The 25,486-nt window shown below is 35.6% G+C and overlaps 1 protein-coding gene across 3 annotated transcripts in view; it reads right to left on the bottom strand.

The window, feature by feature from the left end:
- KIAA1958 overlaps positions 1-25,486 on the bottom strand; it is a 163,097-nt gene that overhangs the window by 29,708 nt on the left and 107,903 nt on the right. The window contains exon 3 of one of the 3 annotated variants that reach the window (XM_081237169.1): positions 14,722-14,805. The exons of 1 other annotated variant lie outside the window; for it this stretch is intronic. In XM_081237169.1, coding sequence (XP_081093295.1) covers positions 14,722-14,805 — 84 coding nt within the window. Of the gene's footprint in view, positions 1-13,006; positions 14,806-25,486 lie in introns of those variants that run through there. One more of the 3 variants, XM_081237167.1, reaches the window with a different exon arrangement.

Below are 25,486 nucleotides of genomic sequence, written 5' to 3'. Positions count from 1 at the left end.
AATTGCTGGGGAAAACATGGACTCTTCACTAAATGCTTTAAGAGAATAAGATATTGAGTTGGAAAAACAAAAACAAAGCAAATAATGTAAAATAGATAGCTAGTGGGAAGCAGCCACATAGCACAGGGAGATCAGCTCAGTGTCCACCCAGAAGGGTGGGGTAGGGAGGGAGGGTGGGAGGGAGACACAAGCAGGAGGAGATATGGGCGTGTATGTATACGTATAGCTGATTCACTTCGTTATAAAGCAGAAACTAACACATCATTGTAAAGCAATTGTACTCCAATAAAGATGTTAAAAAATAAAAAAACCCCAAAAAACAAAGCAAATCTAGATTCCTATTTCATACAACAAGCAAATAACACATTTGCAAACGGATCTATTTTCAAAAAGCTGTTTCCATATAGACGACAATTTTCATGATTTGGGGAATAAGGAAAGCTTTTCTCAGTATGACACAACCCAGAGGTGTAAAAAATAGATTAACAAATCAGACATAAACATTCAAAAGTTCTGCACTGAATAAATTTTAAAAGACAATAAATAGTCCTGGAGAAAATACCTATAACAAAGTGACAAAGTCCATATGAAAAGGTTCTCCAAATCAACTGGAAAAGACAGGCCCAGAATACGACAGGCAATATTCAAAGAAATACAAATAACAAAAAGCAATAGTAATCAGACATTATAATCAGAAAAGGATGTAATTCATTTGTTAGATTGGCAAAAATACAAAAAGGTCCATATCTAAAGACTGTCCTAAGATATGGGGGAACTTGCACTAGTATAGAAAAAAATTTGCAAAAATACACATCACACTGGTTAATAAGGACTTCTCCGGGATTTTTAAGTTTTACAATATTAATGTATTATTCTTGCAAATTTTAAAAATCACTAGGACCTTGGAAATGTACATGTAGGAAAAATAAATTAAATGTTCTTTTTTTTTGACCCAGGAATTCCTCTTTTAGAAATTTATCCTAAGGATTTAACCAGAGATATGTACAAAAATGTATGCTCAAGGGTGTTCTCTAAGGCAAATTTATAAAAGTGAAAAACTTGAAACAAACCCAAACCAACAAAAGAATTGTAAAATAGATTTTGGTACAACTGTGCAATGAAAAACCATGTAACCATATAATAATAACATTTTCAAAGGCTAAATATCTTTTAAAAATGTAAAAAACAGTAAATACAGTTTGACTATAATTTTTGAAGTACATTTGTGCATAAAAAATTCCAAAATAAAACACAAAAACATTAAAAGTTGTTATTTATGTGTAGCAAGATTCCTGTGATTTTTATTTCCTATTATTAGTATTTGCCAAATTATTCACAATGAATATTTATTTATTGCCTTAACATTTTGCAAACATTATAAATTTTAATAAAGAAAATGCTTTTTAAAAAAACAATAGTTCTGGGACTTCCCTGGTGGTGCTGTGGTTAAGAATCCACCTGCCAATGCAGGGAACACGGGTTTGATCTTTGGTCTGGGAAGATCCCACATGCTGCGGTAAGCAGCATACTGAGCATACTGAGCCCGTGTGCCACAACTACTGAAGCCCGTGTGCCTAGAGCCTGTGCTCTGCAACAAAAGAAGCCACCGCGATGAGAAGCCCGCGCACCTCAGTGAAGAGTAGCCCCCGCTCGCCACAACTAGAGAAAGCCTGTGCACAGCAACAAAGACCCAATGCAGCCAAAAATAAACAAATAAATATATTAAAAATCCTTATTTAAAAAAGGGAACATTATTCAACACAAAAGACTGGAGAAAGTAAATCAAATTCAGAAATAGTAGAGTGAATCAATAAAAATAAAACAAATTAATGAACTGGAAAAGATATAAATTGGGATAAAAAATGAAAATATGTAATCTTTGAAAAGACCTATAAATTTGACAAACTTCTAGCAAATATGACAGAAAGAGAGAGAAAGAAGAGGAAAGGAATCCCGCGCTCCTAGATCCCGTGCTCCACAAGAGAAGCCACCGCAATGAGAAGCCGGCGCACTGCAAGGAAGAGTAGACCCCCACTGGCTGCAACTAGAGAAAGCCCGTGCACAGCAACGAAGACCCAACACAGCCAAAAATAAATAAATAAATAAATTTATAAAAAAAAGAAAAACAGCTCAGTCTGAAAATGTCTGCCACCAAATTCAATGTTTTTTTTTAAACACATCTTTTCAGATGATATATCGCCAATGTTAAGTATTTAATATGTATTAGTCATTTTTAGTCACTTAAAGTCTTCTTAGAAAAGATTATCGTTAATAAATAAAAAATAAATAAAACTTTTAAAAAAAGAAAACATTTTCTGACTTGTAGGGTGAATATTCCTCAACTTGAATTCTAATATTTTTCCCCTACTGGAAAAATAAAATTTGTTACATTTTAAATGTATAACTTGTAAACACATTTGAAGATGAGCTCCTTGTTTCTAAAGTACTAGAAATACAAACTAAGTTAATAGCCATTTATAAAGTAGTTTTAATACAATTTCAAGTATTATAATACAAAAATACAGTAATTATTTCTATTTGGAATATTCAGCTTTCTATGGATAAATACTTTGGGAGACTATTCACAGACATGAAAGAAATTTATTTGCATTTTTGCAAAATAATTGACTGTGAGAGAGAACGTTATATTTTCTGGGGTTTTAATATACTTTTCTTTATTAATTAACTTTAATGACACAACAAGGATGTCTGAAGTTAATAATTATAATCATTTTGAACAACTATTCCTATTCTGCTCAAAGAGCACTGTCAAATGTGTTAAATGCAACAAATATCACATGGAGAATTTATCTGACCGAAAAGATTTTCCTAAAAATGAGGAAGTCTGGAAACTGACATCTACTTAGCTTGGTATGACTTTACACAAATGGCTGACAGAGCTCCACAGATGGACAGAAAGACAGAGTTTGCAGTGGAGCCTTCTGCTCCACTAACAGGATTTTTAGGCCTGGGGCTCCAGGAAGCATATGATTAATTAGCTATAAATGCCTTCCGAAAGTGTCTTCCCTACCTATGAGATGTGTCTGAGCACTCACATGTAGAAATGCTTCTCCTTCCATGATTTCCCCCTCCTCAGTGGTTAGAAAACACCTGACATGGGATGCTTTACTCAGTATGCACTGACTATATCCTGAGGCTAATGCACTGTGACCAGGACAATTTTTTTTTTAAACATGGTTTGTCTTTTAAACTGTTGTAGCTACAAAAATCAGCCAGCTTTGCAGAACCATTTATTAAATGAATAAAGACTGGTCATACCCAAATACAGACAAAATACTGTGATTAAAGCATGCTCTCATTGTAGAGACATCACTGATACTCATTAGCTGATTTTATTGGATTGTTTTTCTTATTTCTATAAGTTTTAGGCTGTACCAACAAATACTGGAAACAATAGAAAAATCACACTACATTAGAGGCAAACATTATCATACAACAGAATAAGCCACTGGGACATAAAACTAGAATTTTATTTAGAGCACAGGTACACAGACAAATATGAAGCAAAAACAGTGAGCTGATAAAGATGAAAACATCTTGGTGTAAAAGATCAGTGAGCAGCAAAATAAAAACGAAACCTATAGTATATTCTTAATAACAAAAAAGTTCTATTATTACAAATATCAACTGGCAGAAGATTAATTAACCAAGAGTATCACAGTCACACATTTTAAATATTAACAGAAATTTCCCTCAATTTCAATTCACCTTTCTCTTCTTTCTTTCATACATTATAATTGTAGCAGCTTAAAAAGAGAATTTTAAAAGTGAGCAAGCACACATATGTTTTTTTCATATAAATCCGTTAAAAGCTACGTGGCCAGAAAATTTATCAAATTGACTAGCAAAAGGGGGGAAAGTAAATCCATCTTCAAAGAACAGTACCATATTTTTTCATAAAATTTTTCTAAGTGTCGATTGTGGTGGTTATATTTCTAAACAGATGCCTAGTGTTAAATTATACTGACCAAATTGGTAAATCTACCTTTTTATTCCCAATTAACTTCTAAGTGGTAGAATAAAAGGAATTTTAAAATCATTCTTATAAGAAAGATGGAAGGGAAGAACTTAAGTTGTATACAGCATTCATTCTATGAAATCACCAAAGTTCTTTATTTTAACAGATAAATGAGCCTCTAAATGTGATTGTGTTGAGTCCAAGATGCTTCTAGTCATTATCTACCAGTTTTCAGGCCTATGGGGTTACAAGTTACATTTTCGGATTACAACGAAAATGTACAAACTATGAGGCTAATCTGGCAAATCTATGTCTAATTTCAGCAGTGAAAAAAAGGTTAAAGTCATGGTGGAAACAAACTCTATAAATTAGAAACCTAATAAATATATATGTATTATTTGATTAAAAAATTGCCCTAGGCATAAAGGCCTCAGGACAGACATACAAAAAGTACAAAAGACCCAAACAGGGTAAATAAACCCAAGAGCAGGATTCAAATAAATGTGTCCATTACTATCTAATAGAAACTGTTAATCATCATATCAGGACATATCACGCCATAATCTTTGGTGTTCAAAATATAAAAGGAATTGTAAGTACAAAGATCTTGCCTGAAAACTCCCAATGCAGGAACCAAGAAATATTTTACTGTCACTCTGGAAGCCACTGGACAAGGGCGGAACTTCTTTAGAACATACATAATTGAATTTCCTTTTATTGCTTTGTCACCTCCATTGAGGGACAAATGTTTAAAGCATATTCTGGAGAAAACGCTCACAGTTAAAATATGCCTTCTTTTCCCGTGAGCAAAAGATGTGGCAGGGGCCTTGAATTCATTTTAATATTCTTAGAATTAAATCAGCAATTTCAGAAGCAATGTTTCCAAATACAGCATTGGCTGCCACCATATATCTGAGAGTCACACAGAAAGCCTCTATGTAACTAAGGAGACTGTCCCTTTATTAAAAGAATCTTATAATTATAAACTCACTGAACAGTCAGAATGAAACCCTGCATTAAGTGAGTTTTGGAATGTTGAAAGGAAGAGCCTGCTTTTCTTAACATTTTATGATATTTCCCTTCCATTCTGAGTATACATGTATAAATAAAGTATAATGACATTTCCCCCATTTAACAAAGTATAGTAGAATTAATCCATTGAAATAATGTTCTCTCTAATGTCAGAGTTTGCTTGGAATTGCTGAGGCAAGCTGGAAATACCAGGAAGCAAACTAAAGACAAGTAGGCATGAAAAATTTCTGATGGTCATAAGGCAACCAAATATGTTAAGTAAGTCTATGCAAATGCTGAATATAAAAGTTAATATTTGGGAACTCTGAGGTTTCCATGGCCTCATAAATAAAAATGCTAAATATTCTTATTAAATGCGATTCAAACAATACGCCATGATGACCAACAAAGATAATGTATGCGCCTCATAGTCTTCTGTTATTACATTGTTCAACCTAAAATATCTAGATCAAGGGAAATTATGCTGCTACATTGTCATTCTATTGAATTTCTCAAGTATCAGGGGAAAAAAAAGATTTAAGGTGGGGAATACTAGGAAAGTTCAGAATTCTTGCTTTCTCTTTTTGCAAATGTTTCCCTTTCAAAGAGTTGGGGAAAGTGCAGAAGGAAAGCTGACCTGGAATTATACATATGAAGCAAGATTTTGAAGTTGGCATCACTTGACAACTATAACATTTCCTTCTGTAGAGGCCACTAAGTGCTGGTTCAAAATATTAAACAGTTAAGTACATACTTTCACAAGTCACACAAATGTTGACCGGCACAGCCTCTTAGCACAGTTTTTCAGTTTAACTACAATAAGTGATAGCAGCAATGGTTAACAATTCCACATAAATACCACAAACACACATATGAAAGAGCACCTAAAACATGCAAAATCTCCACAATGACATCACTGAATATACACGATGCATAGAAATTGTAATGGTTTTTGGCAAGATGGTGTTTTTTTTTGTAACAAATACTTTATAAAACAAAAGTTCTTTTGTTATAAATGCTATTTAAAAAGTTGTAATATAATGAATTGTAGATATAAAAGTTCAGTTAATCTGAGTGGATTAATAATAAGATGAACCTGCTACTTTATCCAGTATAAATAATCAATTACAAATTAATTTCTAGTGGAAGTATGTTAAGGTATTTGATTTATAAAATTTAAGAATCACAGAAAGTAAACAGGCATAAAAATCACTTAAATACAGTATGCACAATTACTGTTAGGATTCTATATTGCTGATTCTTCCTAATTCTACTTATCACAAATAAATAAACTATGCCAAAACATTTTCAAAGCTCTTTGAAATGAGTGTATGATGATAAAAATTTCTAATTCCAGTGTAATACAAAGAACATTAGAAGTCTAGTGAAATTCAACACTGAATTCAAAAGACAAATAATTCCACTGTACCTTTTTTTTTAACATCCTAGAATTTCATCTTTTTTCTTCAACTATGATCTGGTAAACATAATTTATAAAATAAAAATTTGTGAGATTTAAAAAATACTTGTTTGAATTCCTGTTTAGAAGAGTAAGCTGGGTAATATAAGAATTTACAAATAGTTTGTATTTCTGTCTTCCTGCTGCAGGTTTCTTTCATTAGTTCTCATTTTCTTTCCCCTTCCTATCTCTAAGTAAATTCACTTCAGAAACATCCTAATTACGTTGACAGAAATTTAATCCTTTTGATTGAAAATGTTCCAAACCTTCAAGATGATTTTTTATACTTTCCATAGACTAAAAAAGGGTATAGTAGACTGCATTCAAAACCAATAATATAGTTGCTATGCAGCTGGGTATTCAAAAGAATACCACTTTAAATAAAAAGTTACTTTTCAGTTCATAATCTATAACTGGAATTCATATACTTGAAAACTGTAGTTTGTTTCCCCTCCAGAAATGAAAATAATATAAATGGAGTAGGCTGAGAGCTGTTCCTTAAAATAAAAGGTGATTACAGTTAGAGATTATCCCATCAAATCTCAAAAGGAGAAGTTGCTAAAAATTAAGGTGTAACATTACACAATGAAAAAAAGTTCACGTGCAAAATAGCCTATTTGGAAACTGGCAGCTTGAATCTAGTCCTTAATAGAAACTTGATTGAGAGCTTAAAACACTATTAAAAATTTCAAAACAAGGATACCCCTTCTTACTCAGTGGGAAGGTGGGGTTGTTTTTCCTCCCTAAACCCTACCTATGCACTGGAAGTCAAGGTGCCTGGATCCTAGTTCTGGCTCTGATTCTAACAAAGTGTGTGCACCTGGGCATTCATCTAATCTCTCTGGGACTGATTCTCTCTTCCATAAAAGAAGAGGGATGGATTAGATTAGAGGTTTTGAATCTTATTTTCCAGCCTGGCACACATGAAGGATGTGTAATAGAGGTAGTAGGTCATTCAGTCTAGTGAGTCTAAAAGTAGGAAGGTAGGGGCATAGGGAACATGAGAATTCCCAGGGGATCTGTGTTTCAGGACGTGTTCCCTTTACGATCTCCATCCATCTCTTTGGCCTCCTTGCCCCCTCCCCGCAAGAAGACATGATGACTCCTATTCTTCACAGCACTGAAAAATCACTGGGCTAAATGATCTTAGGTCTTTTCCAGGTCCAGCCTCTATGATTATAATTCACTCAACAAAGATGATGGTTACTTTAATACTTTGACCTAATTAATATTCTGATCAAATTAGTACTCTGACCTAATTAAAACTGAGTCTAATTCAACAAAGGCATGGTTTACATAAAAACTCAATTTAAATGTATTAAAATGCTTTCTTTTAAAAAAACAATGCAATCTTCAGTACCAAATTAGGTCTTTTCTTCAGCTTTGGCAGGCCCAATTAGTCAACTTACAAACAGGATGGAGTATGAGAAATTTTGTTTATCTTTCCTCTGCTTAAAAAAGTAAAATCAGAGTTGTTGGCAGTTTATCAATATCATCCTCTCTTTTCTGTTTTTGTATCAGTAGAAATACACCAACCACCAAAGGATGATATATGCAGTACATTTCTTTACCCCAGTTATGTTCTATGGCAAGGATCTCTTAAAATCATCCTATCTTCATCACTTTGCCTTATGAAAAACTATGTATTCATATCATCTTGGCCGGATCCAATGGGGAGGAGAAGCAATTATTCGAATACCATGCATTAAGGGAAAAACAACAAAAAACAATTGAGGATGCCCTTGCCAATGGTGTATTTCTTAATAAGTAACTATCTATATCATATCATATGGTAGATTTGTGGAGATATATCTTGTATAAAGGAGTTCTGTTTGAGAAAAATCTTTTAAACTGATTGATACAGAACTTGTTAATTCCTTAGTATTTATAACTAGTTTTTCATGAATGAACCTTTTAAAAAATACCTTAATAAATTATCATACACTCCCCTTGATTTTTTCCCCTAGGCTTAGAAATTTATTTCCTTTATCACATGGTAGAGAGTATTTATTTATAGATGTTAAGTATTACAGCTTTGTTTTGGCTAGAGGAATAAAGATCAAAGTGCTCTTTTCCTGTAGATAAAGAAAACCAATCAGAATAAGGCTGACTGAAATCAGAACTGTTTGTCTTTAATATCTAAAACTGTGGAGATAGTCAAACTAGAAAAAATCTGAATGGCTTTAGTTGATCTTTAATACTGAGAATCATAAAGATAGTATTTTCCCCCCAAAGCTTCCTGTTAAAAACAATCTTGACTGATTAAAAAACAAAATAATAACAAAATCCTCTATTAAATAGTTAATTTGCTGGCACCAATTTGTAGAGAAGACCAAACTCCCTGGCAGATTGGCAATCAATATTCATATCTGGTGGATGACTATATCAGCTTCTGGGCTTAAGAGAGGTATTTCCTCTGTCTAGAACCACCCCCTTCTCTGTCTGAATTATAAGGAACTCTTTTGAAATAGGATTTTTGGTTTATATGGGGTAAAAACAAAGGACAATCATTTGTTTAAAAAATATAATTAGGGACTTCCCTGCTGGTCCAGTGGTTAAGACTTCATGCTTCCAATGCAGGGGGTGCAGGTTCGATCCCTGGTTGGGGAACTAAGATCCCACGTGCTGTTCAGCACAGCCCCCCCCACCAAAATATATATATATATAATATATAATATATATATTATATATAACATATATAATATATATATTATATATATATAATTATTTGTCCATATACACATTCACCTCCATGACAAAATTAAGAGTTCTTTAAAGAATGACACAAACTTTTGCTCTCTACTCATGGCGAAGGGGAAACAAACTTTGCTGAATGTTCCATCTCAAAATAACCACAGTTAGGGGGCCTATATAATTTTATGCTAACAAACATGCCAGGTGATGGCACTGCTCTCAGTCAATTCAGAGTTGAAAGAATATTGATGATTTTATTACATCAGGGATTCCACTTATAATTTATCACTTCAGAGAATCTAAAGAAGCACAGTAAATCACTTTGTGAACAGGCAGCTACAGCAGAAAAGGTTAGTGCTTAATGGTAGCTGGATATAGTTTCAGATCCTGATACCCTTATGTATTAAGTAATGTGGGCAACCCATTTGACTTCTCTGGATTTCCTCATTTATAAAAGAAATAATGATATTTACCCTCACAGGACTTTTGTAAGAATTAAGTGAAACAACTTACAAAAGCACTCAGTACCATGGTACATTGTAAGTACTTAATAAGTGACACTCATTGATGACAGTCTGCACATTCTTATGCATGTGTGCATCTATGTGAACACACGGATGGTGCAGAAATGGCTTTACCTTATTATTGACTTTACAACAGGCTCTAAAAGATCCTCCACAAAACACTCAAAGCAGTATTATGTATTCTACAGCAAACCAATATATTCAATGGCTAAATAATGGACAAACTGTGTGAGTACAAAATTTGAGAAACTATGCAAAATAGTATTGGCAGAGTTTTTTGCTGGGCTCTCAAAAATGAAACCAAACTTTTATTACAGTATCTTTTACAAACGTTTTGAAAGCAGGAACTATTTTATATATCTTTGTACCCCTCTTAGTGTCTAGACACTAGGTGCTCAAATATTTGTTGATAGAACTATAAATTTTCATCTCAGTGAAGTCATCTGATTTCATGGCATCTAGAACCTCAGCCATATGACTTAGACAAATTAATTCAATGAAAGTATCAGCTAACAATGATCTAGTTGAAAAACCAGAGACCTGATCTATACTAGAAAACTTTCAGACTATTCTTTTGTAGATCAGGAAGTGATTTAACATGGGGAAAATTTAACACAGAGAAAAGTAACTATAATAAAAATATTTTAAGTACCTGATATATTATAAATCATATTCAGACCACACCTACTAACCATGATAACAGATGGACTCTTAAGAATAAGTTCTGTTGGATAAACATCCTGACTCTCTCTAACCTTTTCAAGTATTATGGTTTTTTTTTTTAAACTGCTACCATCTATGATTTTCAATAGCCAGTCACTCCCATGAATATAGAAGAAAAACAATTATGCAGCTATGTCATCCAAATGCTGACAGATGGGTTTGGCATTTTTGTTGTAGACAGTGCAAAACTTCCAGAGTCATGTGAGGGGCACTGTGGAATTTCTTACATGACATTACACTGACCTTAAAGCGTAAACTGCAAATACAGTTTTATTGTTTTTGTATGAACCACAGGATTGACTGGAAAGGCAGCATGTTCAGTTATAGTGAACACCTGCTGGACTGTTGAATTTTTGCTAAAGCACATACCCGATTTTGGCATCAACCACTGCCGCAGTATGGATGTAATTTTTTTTTAAGTTAAAATAGCAAATAATAAATATGGTATCTGGCAGTAGTATATCCTCAGTATCGTTTGTACAAAAACACAAAATTTAGAGGTAGCTGCCGATAATTTTTCATAATTTAATTATCCCAAAGAGTTACAATAATTCAGCTAATATTCTACCAAGCCATTCTTCAGAAAAGTTTTCTAAATTTAAATGTCACAACGTTCCTATTTGGTTTGAGTTATCAAAGCAAAATATAAATAAATAAAAAATAATTCACATTCTCAATCTGCGTTCTTCTAAATGAAACTGCTATAGTTTCATCTCTTATTTAAATAAGAGAGATTTTCAGTTTAGTACCTCAATATACACAAACAGGAATTCAAAATTTCCTAGTTCTGCTTTCTCAGTGCATACTGACTAACCTTCTTCCCCATGACAAACTTCCTTTGCTGTCAAAAACAAATCAAGAGTTTTTAAAAGTATGTCAATGCAAAAACAAAATGCACAATCACATTTTAAATGTTTTACAGAAATCTTTTTTTTAAAATGAGAGGTAACCTATGTTAAAAAAAAAAAAAAAACAACTTATTTTTAAAACAGAGTTCTTTCACAGTAGGCTGTCATGTGCACTTCTGAGCCCATTACAGGGTAAGGAGAAGAGGAAGGTTTTGTTAAGATAATTGGAAGAATGAGGCTCTGTGGTTCAAAATGACCAGAAGAGGGGGGACGAGGGGACACTGTGTGCCTTCATGAAAGATCACTCAGCCTTCCTTTTAATCAGACAGACTTGAGAGATGGGAAGACACCGTGTCCTCATCTCCAGCTCAAATCACTGGAAACCAATTACGGGTTGGAACTCAGAAAGGTAAGTAGAAAAAACTCTGGAGTCAGATGACAGACAGTACCATCTCCTTAGCTATAACCTGCTACATCTTGATCTCAACATAAAATGGAGATAATTAACCTTCTTTTCAAAGTTGTTGAAAGGATTAAAGATCATGTATACAGAAATAAATATGTATGTATTGAAATGTCTGAAGAAATATTTACTAAAATATTAACAGTGGTTATTTTTGGCTGGCAGACTTATGAGTACATATTTTGTTTTCTTTATGCTTATCTGGATTTTCTAATTTTCATAAATTAGTATTACTTATATAAGTGGTGCATGTAAGTCACTTAGCACACACAGTGCTGGCACACAGACTGGCTCAAAAATGGTGGCTACCATCATTATTAATACAAAAAAATAAAAGCAAAGCATCTTCTGCTCTTTCTTCTTGTTTCTGGATGCCTCTTTATGGAAGGAAAGTTATGAAATGAAGTAGATTGCATAACACAAAGGCCACGGCAGACTTCCCACTCCTGAGCCAAAGGAAAGGTCACAGCTTAGAGTAATAGGTCTTTATGTGTTTATGACTTAGTGTTGGGAAGAGCTGCCTAGCCATGGGAAAGCTCAGCTAACATGATGATTTAGCAAAGCAAATCAAAATGAAATTTGTCCTGGTCGTACAATAAATTAAAACATAAAATACCACCTACCTTCCTAGCTAATGTGAATTACGAGGATGCTTTGAAGAACAAATACTTCCCAATAGAACGCCCAGATCCAACAAAGTGATTAAGATTTGGATTTTTTTTAATGTGTTAATGATTATACAAGATAGGAACCTAGCTCATCTAAATTATTTTATTATTGAAGTGTCTCAACTGATAATTCACCATAGGCTTGAAAATAAAGACCTTGGAAAAACCACCACAGAGAGTTGTTTAACCAAAATTATAATTATTATAATTGCAAGATTATCACAGATAAATGCATTTGTATTTACTGTAGAAGAAACTGCACATTTTCAAAGAATTCTTTGAATTCAGCTAAATTTGGTAACAAAATGTTGTTACCTAAAATGAGTGTCAATATTCCTTTGATCTCAACTACAGTCAAGTAATTCCCTAGGGAAAACAGACTGAAGTTCAATGCTTATAAATAAATAATTCAGGGGATTTGAGCTTTGAAGAGTATGAGGTTTTTGTTGTCTTGACTAGTGCTTCTAGATTTTTAGTAAGACTTTTCCATTCTCTACTTTCTCTTTATGTTTGACATACAATCTAATGCTTGGGAACATTTTCAAAGCTTTGGTAGTTTTAAATTTCTTGTAAATCTGATAATCAAACTTCATTTACATTGATTTCTTAGAAAACAACAAAAAAACTCTATCCAGGTTCCAGCACAACAGTAAAAATGAGCTAGTAACAGTCTTTTTTTGCCATAATATTGGACTTCGCATATTATTTTTAAATTATATAGCTTCCAAAAAGAATGGCACCTTTATTCCCTCCTTCTACCCTCCTCTGCCCCCAAAAGAAGTTAGCGAAACATCTAGATTTTCATAAATTGCAAAAAATGAGGCACAGAAACTAAAATCTAATTATGCTTAAAAAAAAGAGTATGTAACTAATTCCTCTGGCTTATACCAACACTTTCTTATTCTGGACCTGACAGTTTTGTGTAAGCAGTAAAGCTAGTGTTGTCTCCTCCTGAGTAATGTAGAATTTTAAAAGTTAAAAAAAATAATGCCAGTTATTACGTAGACTAAAAATGAGAGGTGGGGTGGGAAGGAAAAGCAGGAGTCGAGGACACAAGTTAGTCTAGGCTGACTTTCAGTTTCCTTTTTGATAATTTTTTAAAAAAAACGCAATTCTTCCTCTACTTTGTGTTGCCTGAGAACCACTATGGTTTTGTAAAGTCTATAACAGTAATTATATTTAATCACCACGAGTACATTTGTTTTAAGCCTATGAACACTACGTTAGTAATACTAAACTATCTCCATTGGCTTATTTGTAAAAAGAAAAATATATTATATATTTATATTCTTATAAAGTTAACACTGAGGGCCGAGGAAAGGGAACGAGTGTTTAATCACAGTTTCTCTGGACTCAATAACCAGACTGGGGTCTTGCTCAAGCCACCTGGTCAAGCAGTGTCTGAGGAAGAGTCATAGGAGGCAGAGACGATGAAATTGCCGCTGTTGGAGTGCCCGGCCACTGACTGGGCGGCCTGCTGGCTCAGATTGTTACAGATAAGCACCAGCTGGTTGCTCTGGGCCTCGGACAAGGTGCTGCAGCTCTGATACACACTGAAGTTGGTTTTCCTGCCAGGGATGTTCCCCTTCTCGCACATGGTCTTCACCATCTTGGCCAGCTTGTTCTTGCCGAGGGCCTGGCAGTTGTACCAATGCAGAGCCGCCAAGTTCACGACCGGCTTAATGGACAGGTAGAAAGGGGCATCCTCATAGCGCATAGCAGGAGGCCGCCGCTGGGCATACTCCTTATAGTCTTGGACGGGGCAGGTCTGTGGAGCATGCTGGGTGGCATACACACGGGAGTCTGTCCCCCCCCTCTTGGTTTTGGCATTTAGGTCACCAGTGTCTTGACCCATCCACTCCAAGTACTCCAGCCCCGTTTCTGTTACCCGGAGCCGAATATCACCCCACTTTAAGGTAGACCCGTGGAAGCCCGTACAGTGCCCAAAAGCTTTTGTGTTGTTGAGCCAGACGAGGTTGAGCAGACCCTCAGGGTTATAGCGGCTTAGCAGTCCCCTTTTCCGCAGAATGAGCTCATCAGCAAAGGTGAGCTTCATGGACTTGTGTGGCTTATTTCCTTTTCCTTTGCAGCGGAGTTCAATTTGCTTCTGTTTCAGGGCCTCTTGGGAGCGCTTGAATTCCTTATCCCTGGTGATACTGTAGCCATACCTGTGTTCTTTTAGGTACCGTTCAAGTCCACACTGGTAATTGGCCAAGCTGTTGGGTTCATACTCGGATCCATCCTTCTGCCTGGCATCCACAAAGAAAGAGGCCAGGTAGGCATCCAACTCCTTGCAAGGGATGACATAAATCTCTCTTGTTTCAGAAGGATACTTGGAGATGAGGAACTCCCGGAAATTGCGGAGCGCGGTCTGTGTGCTCCGGATGGTTTTCTCATTCTGCTCTCTGCTGAGCTCAGCTGCTCTTTCATCCTGGTCTGCAACAAATTGGGGAGGGGAGGGATAAAGAGGGTGTTGATGAGTTCAGACAATGCACTTTCTACTCTGAAATAAAGTTTTCTTTTATAATGAAAAAGAGAAAGAAGGAATCAATTTTACAGAGATCACTAATAAATGTTATTTACATACCTGTTGCATTATAATAGCCAACTTCAGTTTCACAAATGATGTACTAGACAAGAGACGGCCCACCACAATCAAAATGAGCTTCTCATGTCATTGGCACATAGTTTAGTGCACGAAGATTTGTGGAAAGAGTGGGATTAGAGGCAGCCTTCGTTTTAGGAAAAAAGACATAACTGTGCTATTTACCCTAATGCAGTGTGCGAGGGCCCCATCAGAGCAACATATTTATTTTAAATCACTTCATTTGTGAAACCAGAGGTTGTACTGGTTCCATTTTATTGAATTAAACAAAAATATTTGAATCTGTTATTTAGCATTATCTCTAGAGATCTATATTTAAAAATTACTAAATAGATCATTTACAGCAGTTAACGAGACACATTCTACAACAATTCAGGTAAACGTGGTTTATAAATATTCTATATGTAATTGCAGGGCAGTTTACAATAAGTGATAAAAATATTTTGTGTTTTGCAAAATGAAAACAGACTCATAGATACAGAGAACAAATGGGTGGCTGCCAGACAGGAAAGGGGTGGGAAGGTGGGGCAAAATAGGTGAAGGGGATTAAGAGGTACAAACTTCCAATTATATAAATAAGTCACAGGGATGTAATACACAGCTTAAGGAATATGGTCATTAATATTGTAATAACTTTGTATAGGGACAGATGGTTACTAGATTTATTGTGATGATCATTTCATAATGTATGCAAATGTCAAATAATTATGTAATACACTTGAAACTAATATAATATTGTACATCAACTATATTTCAACACAAAAAAATTTGGTGTTTTGGGAAAGTAATGAGGATAAAACTTCCCAGCTATAAAGACAGGACAATGAAATTTGAGTAAGGCTATTATAATCAAGATGTAAGGAAGGGGTATGTCTCTTGGATAGTTTTACTTTATTAATTTATTATTTATATTTTGCCACCAAAGACTGGAGGTGCCTCTTTCCATTATGGATCACTCATGATTAAGTAGTGTTGCTCTGGAGTAGTGGTTCTCACATTTTAGTGAGCTTCAGAATCTCTCAGGATGCTCAATCAAAATCAGATTCCTCTATGCTCAGGATGAGGTTCAAGAGAACACACTTTGAGAAAAAAGATCTAGTGCTTATGGCTTATGAAGGAAGCCCTACTCTGTTTTACTAGATTTTTTTCTTTACAATGATTAAATTCAGTGATATCATTTCAATGATTTTCTCTCAGTAACATGTAATTTAAGTTTGGGATGTTAACATTAACAATAAAATCATTTTGTCAAAAATGACCACAATTACGTCAGACATGGTCTGGGTGGAACTCAAAAGAGAAATTCTAAATATGAAATTACACAATAGATAAAACAGGCTATCCTATTTGATGTTGAGAGGCCAACACTAAGGTTAATTAAAAACAACATAAAAATGTAATTTCTGATTCTAAAGTATAATATAAAATTATTTTGTTTATCCCAATTATCTTATTTAGGAAAACTTTAGATTAATTTTTAAGGCTGCTCAGTGGGAAGTCTTTGAAATAACCACATACGATAAGAAAAATAAAATTTCGAATAAACTGAATTTTATTCACAAACACTACTTTTTGTATTACTATACACATTTATGAATGTCCATATTATTTTAAAATGACAGTTGTAAGGTATAATTGCCAAAGTTCTCATAACTTTATAAAATGAAATGAACTAAAAATCACTAAACTAGCTAATTAGATATTTTTATAGGCACATTTTTTGAGATCATATTTCCAAAATTCAAATACACAACAGTATATTTTATCCTTCATTAGACTTAACATTTGGCTATGCTATCTTCTTCCAGTTGAACAATAAAGATGTGTATCTTTCCATTAGAAAGGTGAAGCCACATGTAACCTTTTACCATGCTAGCTTCCGTGACTGTTTACATGCAAAGCCAAAGGGGTCAGCACATCTGTTTATTGTGGCTACTTGTTCAAATATCTATCACAACAGTCTTCAAACTTTAAACAAAGACTTTCTAAGAAATAAACATTCAAAGACAACTGTAGGGAAAAAATTTCCAGTTCTTCAACTTTCACATGGAATCTTTCCTAAAATTTAGTTTTCTGAGATGAAGACCGAGTTTGCCATTCCAAACCTACTGTGTTACATACTCTGGGGCATTAAAGACTTTGAGGAGTCAAACAAAATTTATAAGTTATAAATCGATGATTAAATCCAAATATTGTCCACATTGTTGTCCTTCTCTGTCTTATACACATTCTGATATAGGTGAAATTTGTCATTGCAAACAGGGTATTTGGCCTGAATTAAGGTGTACTGAATTCAGGATTTTTGAAAGGCTTTTAGGTTAGTGAAGTTGATTCTTTTAGTTGGAACTGGAATATTCTGCAGGACTGCCAAAATGTTCCAGATAAAGCAGAAGCTTAAAATTTTATTTAATTTTTTCATATTTAGCATGCTTTTGTTCACAAGATGCCTAACAACTATTATCAAATCACATGAAACACTGATTCTAGTTACAGTCAATCCTCATCATTTTATAAAATATTCAATATTTTCTACCTTTTTACAAAAATAAACTGACTGAAACAGATCCACATTATTAGCACCCTGCTAACACACTCACAGTTGACCAACACCACAGCACTACTTCAACATCCTCAGCCCAGCCTCATTTCCAAGCCTTTTTCTCCTATTTGGTCTCAATCTTAGTTAAGAATCTGTGATATGGTGATTTATAAGTATGTATATATATATATATATATATATATATATATATATATATATATATATATACATACATATATATATATATATATATTTGGTCTTCGTCCGGGTTCTTGGCACAGAGCTCATAAAAGCCTTAGAATTTTCTGTGATGAGGGTGATCAATGTGTGTTTTGTTAATGTTCATGAGGTAACTTTTGGAAAGCACCTACGGGTAAGGGCTGGTTGTCAGTGGAGGCAAGCAGATTTCTGGAGTGGAACTTTCAGTCCTACCCCACTTCTCCACCTTTGGGGAGGGGAGAGAGGCTGGAGATTGGGTTCAAACACCAATGATTTAATCAACTGTGTTTAGGTAATGAAGGCTCCATGAAACCCCAAAAGGACAGGGTTCAGAGAGCTTCCCGGCTGGTGAACATGTGCAGAGTGGTACACCTTGCCCTAAGCATCTCTCTCATGTGGCTATTCCTGAGTTATGTTCTTTTATAATAAGTTGGTAATCCAGTAAGTAAAATGTTTCTCTGAGTTCTGTGTGTTGCACTAGCAAATTAATCCCTGCCAAGGACGGGGGTCTCTGTAATCTTCTATTTATGATGGGTCAGTCTTATAGGACTGAGCCCTTAACCTGTGGAATCTGATGCTACCTCTAGGTAGATAGTGTCAGAAGTGAACTGAATTACAGGACACCCAGCTGGTACAGGAGAATTTCTTGGTGGTGTGGAACCCCTCTACTGCCCAACATCAGAACTGGGTATATAACTGTAGAGCCATTCCATCTGTAGGAAAATAAAAGTAGAGTGTCACATTATCATATCCTTTCCTAACAGCCTGGAATTCACCACAAGAGGAGTTTGGAAGGGTAGAGAAACCCTCATTCATTTTGCATGAATAGGGGGAAGTAAATGGCTTTAAAGTCAAGTAATAGTAATACGTTTTTTGGCTAATGACAAAATCAAATAAAACCGGGGAAGATTGATAATAAAATATAGAACTGTTTTAATTATCTTGCATTTATCTCTAGTTTTAGAAATTTTTCTGATCCACTTCCTTTTAAAAACTTTTTGTTAGGTATAACATGCATACAATAAAGCAGACCAGTCATTAAGTGCATGCAATTATTTTTCACAAATTGAGTCCCGTGCCTAGATCAAGAAAAAGAGTATCAGGGACTTCCCTAGTGGTCCAGCGGTTAAGACTCAGCACTCCCAATGCAGGGGTCCCAGGTTTGATCCCTGGCCAGGGAACTAGATCCTGCATGACACAACTAAGAGCCTGCATGCCGCAACAAAACGATCCCGCACGCCGCAAGGAAGGTCTCACGTGCCACAACTAAGACCTGGCGCAGCTAGCTAAAAACACAACACAACATAACATAAGAAAAAGAGTATCACTAGCACCTCCGAAACCTTCCTCATGTCCCCTTCTTCCAGTTGCTCACTCCCACAAAGAATAACAGCTATCCTGACTTGAAATAGCATACGTTTGTCTGGCCTATTATTATAACTTATATGAATGAAATCTTAGAGGATGAACTCTTTTGTGTCTGGCTTCTTTTGCTCAACATTATGTTTGGAAGTTTCATCCATATTGTTATGTAGTTGTAGATAATTTATCTTCTTTACTGTGTAACATTCCATTGTGTGAATATATCACAATTTATTCTTCCACTCTATTGAACATTTGGGTAGTTTTCAGTTTAGGGCTATTTCCAATAAAATTGTTATGAACACTCTAGTAGGTGTCTTTTGGTGAGTCACATGGATGCATTTTTGGGGGTGTATACTTAGAATTAGAACTGCTAGGTCATAGGAAATCACATGTTCTGCTTTAATAAATACTAAACAAGTTTCCAAAGTGGTTGTACCAACTTGCTTTCTCCATGAGTGTGAGAGCTCAGATTGCTCCATATCTTCAGCAACACTAAGTAATGTTAGTCTTTTTTTTTTTTTTTTTTTGGTACGCGGGCCTCTCACCGCTGTGGCCTCTCCCGTTGCGGAGCACAGGCTCCGGACGCGCAGGCTCAGCGGCCATGGCTCACGGGCCCAGCCGCTCCGCGGCATATGGGATCCTCCCGGACCGGGGCACGAACCCGCATCCCCTGCATCGGCAGGCGGACTCTCAACCACTGCGCCACCAGGGAGGCCCAGTCTTTTTTATTCTAGCTATTCTGTTGGGTGTGTAATGCTACTGCACTGAACTTTTAAATTTTCATTTCTCTGATGACTGATGAAGCTGAACAGCTCTTCATAGGTTTATTGGCCACTCAGATATTTGCTTTTGTGAAGTGCCTGTTAAAAGTTATTTTCTACTGGACTGTCTGCCTTTAACGTTTTTTTAAAATTTTATTTTATTATTTATTTTGGCTGTGCCGGGTCTTAGTTGTGGCATGTGGGCTCTTAGTTGTGGCATGTGGGATCTAGTTCCCTGACCAGAGGTCAAACCCAGGCCCCCTGCACTGGGAGCACAGAGTCTTACCCACTGGACCACCAGCGAAGTCCCTGACCTTTACTGTTTGCAGGAGGTTTTAACATATCCTGCGTTTGAGTCTTTGTCAGATAAATGTATTACAAATATCTTCTCTGAGTCTGTGGCTTGCACTTTCACTTTCTTAATAGTGTCTTTTAAAGAACAAGAGTTCTTAATCCTAATATAGTCCAATTATCAATTTTTCCCCTTTATGACTCATGCTTTTTTGCATCCTGTTTAAGAAATTCTGCTTATTCCAAGATCATGAGAAATCTATTTCCTCCAAAAGCTTTACTGTTTCAGTCTTTACATTTTGATCTGCCATCTACTAGAACATCCATCTATATGTTCTAAGATAGAAATTAAGAGTAATTTTTTACATGGACCTTGATCCTTTTGATTTTAATAAAATTTGAATAAGCAATACAGCATATGGTACAGTATCTAAAAGCTACAAATGGGTAGAAAGTAAAAGTAAGTCACCCTCTCATCCCATCTCCTTGTCACCATATTTCCCTCTACATGGGAACCAATGTTACCAATTTATTGGGTATAATTTTGGGATTTTCTATGCACACACACTTATTCCTCTCCTTTCAAAAAGGGTGGAGGAATATACTATGCATCCTATTCTGCAACTATGCATCCTATTCCGCACTTTGCTTTTTACCATTAACAATGTATTAAAGATAGCTCTATATCATTACACACACAGTTGCCTCAATCTTTCTAACAGCTGTAAATAAAGTATTTTATATGGATACACTATATTTATCTGATTCCCTGTTGATGGATATCTGCATTATTTCCATCCTATTCCTATTATAAACAATGCTGCACTGGGTATCCTCGTATACATGACATTTCCTAAACATGAGCAAGTATATATACAGAATGAATTTCCAAAAGTAGAACCGCTATATTGCTGTTCCCCTGTACATCTGCTGTGCCAAATTAACTTCTGTGATAAGGTATGAGAGTGCTGGTTTAATCATATCTTCCGAGATATAAGGTATTATCAAACTTCTTAATCTTTGCTTATTTAATTTGTAAAATATACATTGTGGTTTTAAAATTTTCATTTCTTTTATGATAAATGACATTTAACATTTTTCAAATACTTATTAGCCCCCTATATTTTCTCATTTTCTTTCCGTGGATTGTTTCTGTACTTTGTCCATTTTAAAAAATATTTATTTATAGGAGCTCTAGATATATTTAGCCTTCTTTTTCTTATTATTATTATACTTAGCCCTGTGTAATGTATATAAAGATGTGTATATGTGTATTTTATTTTTTTAGTTTGCCTTTTGTATTTGTGACTTTGTTACATTTATGGGATTGAATTTATTTTTTAAAAATATTTCCTACATTTTGTGTTAGACATATTCTCCCCACTGTGAAACCATAATACAATTCTCTTTTGTTTTCTTCAAAGCATTCTTAATTTCATTTTTATTTTATTTATTTATTTTGGCCACGCCACGCGGCATGTGGGATCTTAGTTCCCCCACCAGGGATCGAACCTGTGCTCCCTGTGGTGGAAGCTCGGAGTCTTAACCACTGGACCACCAGGGAAGTCCCTTTAATATTTAAAATATTTGATCATCTGAATTAATTTTGGTTTAAGGTAGGTACTAACTTATATTTTTTCCTAGATGGCCACCTAGCTGTTATCAATAAATAACAGTGGTGATTGTGGTTGTAGAGAAGTCAATGGTCAGCATAATCTTTCTCCCTTCGGGGTCTCTTGATTGCACTTTGCGGGTGGGAGCTGGGTAGCTGAATGATTATTTCTTTATCTGTGAATGGCTACAACTTTACTAGGCTATATTTCAGTGTTGATCACTGTGCACCCATCTTTTTTCTGGTACATAGCGTGTCCTTTCAAGTCATAAATTCAAGCATTTCTCCACTGCCTTGTTGCAGTGGCAGATGACTTCCCATAAAGATGGCAAGTGTGTATGTGGTCCTCTACGCAGTCTTGCTTCCTCTGCTACTCTATGCTATCAAATAGGGTCCAGGGAAGCTCTGACCACCAACCCAAGCTCCCCATTCCAGTTCTTCAAAAGTGATTGTTAATTTTGCCACTCAGCAGTAGAAAACTGAGGTCTCATACCTTCATTTGAGAGCTACAGTCACAGTTCTCTTGGTATCATATCCAAATCCCTGTTTCATCGCTATGTTTGGCAACCTTTCTTTATATACTGTGGTTCTAGCAGAAGACTTTTAGTTTATTTGAGAAAATGTTTGTTTCTGTTTCTCTTTCTTGTCTTGAAGCGATTTCAAAGAGAAGTCAGAATTATGATCCAGCTCTTTGCATTTGAATGAGATTGCTGCAACTTCCAGTCCCTAACTTGGTGCCATGCACTTAATAGAGATTCCATAAATGTTCACTGAATGCTTTCTGATCCATGAAATCTACTCTATGAAGAAGGGTTATATTCCTGAAGATTTGGGCATTCATCAAAAACTCAGCAGTCAAACTTCATTAAATTTTGTTTGAATGTACGTGGTAAGAAATAGAACTTGGATTCTAAATAGCAACAAAAATTGTTTTCAACACAAACAAAAATGATAAAGATCACTTTCAATTTTCTTAAGAGAAGTATGTATATGGTTTAGCAGACAAACTGAATGAGTCACTGTCATTAATGAAGAAAATGCACTGAGATGAGCTAAATGGTTTTATTATATCAAGGAAGTTGTGATTAACAACAAATTTTAAAAGTTGAATGTGGGTAAAATCCCAAAGGTCTAGAAAACTGAACGGAGAAGACAAGGTAGCAGCCCAAAATATGCAAGTACATTTTTTTTTCCCTAAGCAGATCAGGTATTTAACAATTGGAAGCGAAGTTTTAAAGATGGTGAATGAGTAGGCATTAGAATCATGTTTCCTATGGCTCTCGTGAACCTAATACACCTAACAGTCTAATCACTGTATGTGCCCAGACCTAAAACGTAACTTAGCTCTGTCTCCACAAACTTGCTCTTTCACCCAATCAGTGCCTCCACCACCTACCTACTTGCCCAAGCTGAAACCTGAGCACCATCCTTGACACCTGCTCTCCCCGCTTCTACAGCTAATCCATCAAGTCCTGCTGGGCCACCTCATTTCATGTGCACTTAATGAGTAACTAAAACATGTTAGGAATTAAGTAAAAACTGGGTTTAAAGGATGAGTGCTTTTGTGGAGTTTACCATGACAAAACGACAAATGCTATGAAGAAAAGTAACAGGGTACTGTGAGAAAGAATAAGTGACCCACTTAAAGACCTGAAAATGAGAAGCCAGTCATACAAAGTATAGGAGGAAGAGTAGAAGGAACACCACAGGAGAAGTTCCTACAATGGAAACTGAGTTTGAGAACCTGAAAGAATGTCAGTGTGCCCAGAGTGAAGTGATTGAAAGGAGACTGGTACAATGAGAGGTCTGAAAACTCACAGGCTGGATCTCGCCGGGCCTTGTCTGTAAGTCATTATTAATGACTTTGTATTTTGTCCTAAGAAAACTAGTTGTTCAGAAAACTACATGGTCAGATTTGCATTGCTCTGTTATGATATAAACCTACCTCCTACCATGCTAAGAAAATCTTCAATAAACTCTGCTTTATATAAGTAGGGCTGAGTTCACATCTGGATGATCGGGTGGAACACATTCCCAGACAATGAAATGATCCATAATCTGAACCTTCTTGATGGAAGCAGAAGGTCAGAGCCAGAGGGAGCAAGAGAATATCCAAGTCAACCACCACCTCCCCTCCTCTCCTCCCCCACAAAAAAAAGAAAAGGTATTAGAAGATGTATGAAGTTTTAAAGCAGACAACTTTTCTATACTTATTTAGTCTCTATGCCCCATTAATTACATTATTTTTTCATGTATTTATCATTTGGGAATCCTGAGTACCCAGCATATGTTCCCGCACAGCAGAGCTACCAAATGAAGACTGGGTATGAAGACTGTCTGAATATGTACTATTAAAAGAATTTTAAATCCATAAATCCTCCACATATATTTTGAATGACTGAACATGTCGCGCTGTGACCTGAGTTTGATATAAAAAGGGAGAACTTCTGGACACGCATGGCTTTCAAAAATGTATTCTAAAAAGGTCTGCCTTTCCCCAGACCTTCAGTTTGTACTACCTTCCCTCTCCCCACACCATAGCCTGCTGGGCTACTATTTTAGTGGTGCTGACTGTCACTGTATCACTAGTATGGTTTTGGTTTTAAGTAGGGAGGTTGGATAAACTCTGTATGCAGAAGATGTGAGTGACCTTAGTTCTTTGAATAAGTGGTCACATTTCCTTCCTGTACCATCCTCAAGAGCCATAATATTTATTACTAAAACTTACTTGAAGTTTCTCAAAAGGGGAAGCCATCCCATCAACCTAGTGTAGTGAAACTGGTCTTTGATAAACGTAGCCAACAGATTGAAAAGTTTTAGATTACTGACTTCCAAGAGATCTGTGACCTGGAGCAGGGCCCCAGGAAAAGCCTCAGCACAAGCCCAGGGAATCTTAGGAGAGCCTGAGTAAAGCTTTTATGCAGACAGCTTTTCTGTACTTATTTACATAGTCTCCATGCCCCATTAATCCGATTATTTCCTCCCTTGTTAGGAGATGGCATGGAAAAACACATAATTAGTGCCGTATCTTGTGTTCTCATTGAATTTGAGGAGATTTATGTTAGATTTAAGTTAGATCCCTTTGCTTCTATGGCTGTGGCACTCAATTTAACAAAAAATAAACTTAGCTATCACATTCCGTTTGTGATTTTATTAAAGCAATACATCTGAAGCAATAAGAAACATTTCCTGAGGTTTAACTTCTTTTTAACTCATTTAAGAAGAGTATTTTGTCTTTTTACTTGATAGAGAAATGATGTTTAAATTCTCTTTATAAATCAATGAATAATAAGTCCATGAGCTTATTAAATAAGAATATATTTTAAATTTGAAAAGTAAAAAAAGCAAAAGAAATCTGGTGAGTAGATGTATTTATGAGGCTGCAGTTGGAATTAATATTTAATCCACATTTGTGGCACAGGCTCCAGGTTCTATAGGAATTCAGAAAGAAATAGAGAGAGAGAAGTCAAAGAAGAGTTTGAGCTGGGTTAGAGCTCTGTTTCGGGGAAAAGGGACTTGGGTTAGGTATTAAAGGATGGGTACCATTTGGTTAAGTGGAACAGGAGGGTAGGGCATCCCAGGAAGAAACTGCATGAGCAAAGGGAAAGGTATGGGAAGGCTTGCGCTCATGAGGACTGTGAAACACCGATCCTGGTCTGGGGGTTAGAGTGGGAATAAAGCCAGGCCAGTGAGATGGACAAATGGAGGGTCTTATATAGTAATTA

The sequence above is a fragment of the Mesoplodon bidens genome (assembly GCF_964165515.1).
Source record: "Mesoplodon bidens genome assembly, chromosome: 6".
NCBI classification, from domain to species: Eukaryota; Metazoa; Chordata; class Mammalia; order Artiodactyla; family Ziphiidae; genus Mesoplodon; species Mesoplodon bidens.
Note: the sequence above shows the minus strand (reverse complement) of the source record. Positions and strands in the feature narration are given on the sequence as shown.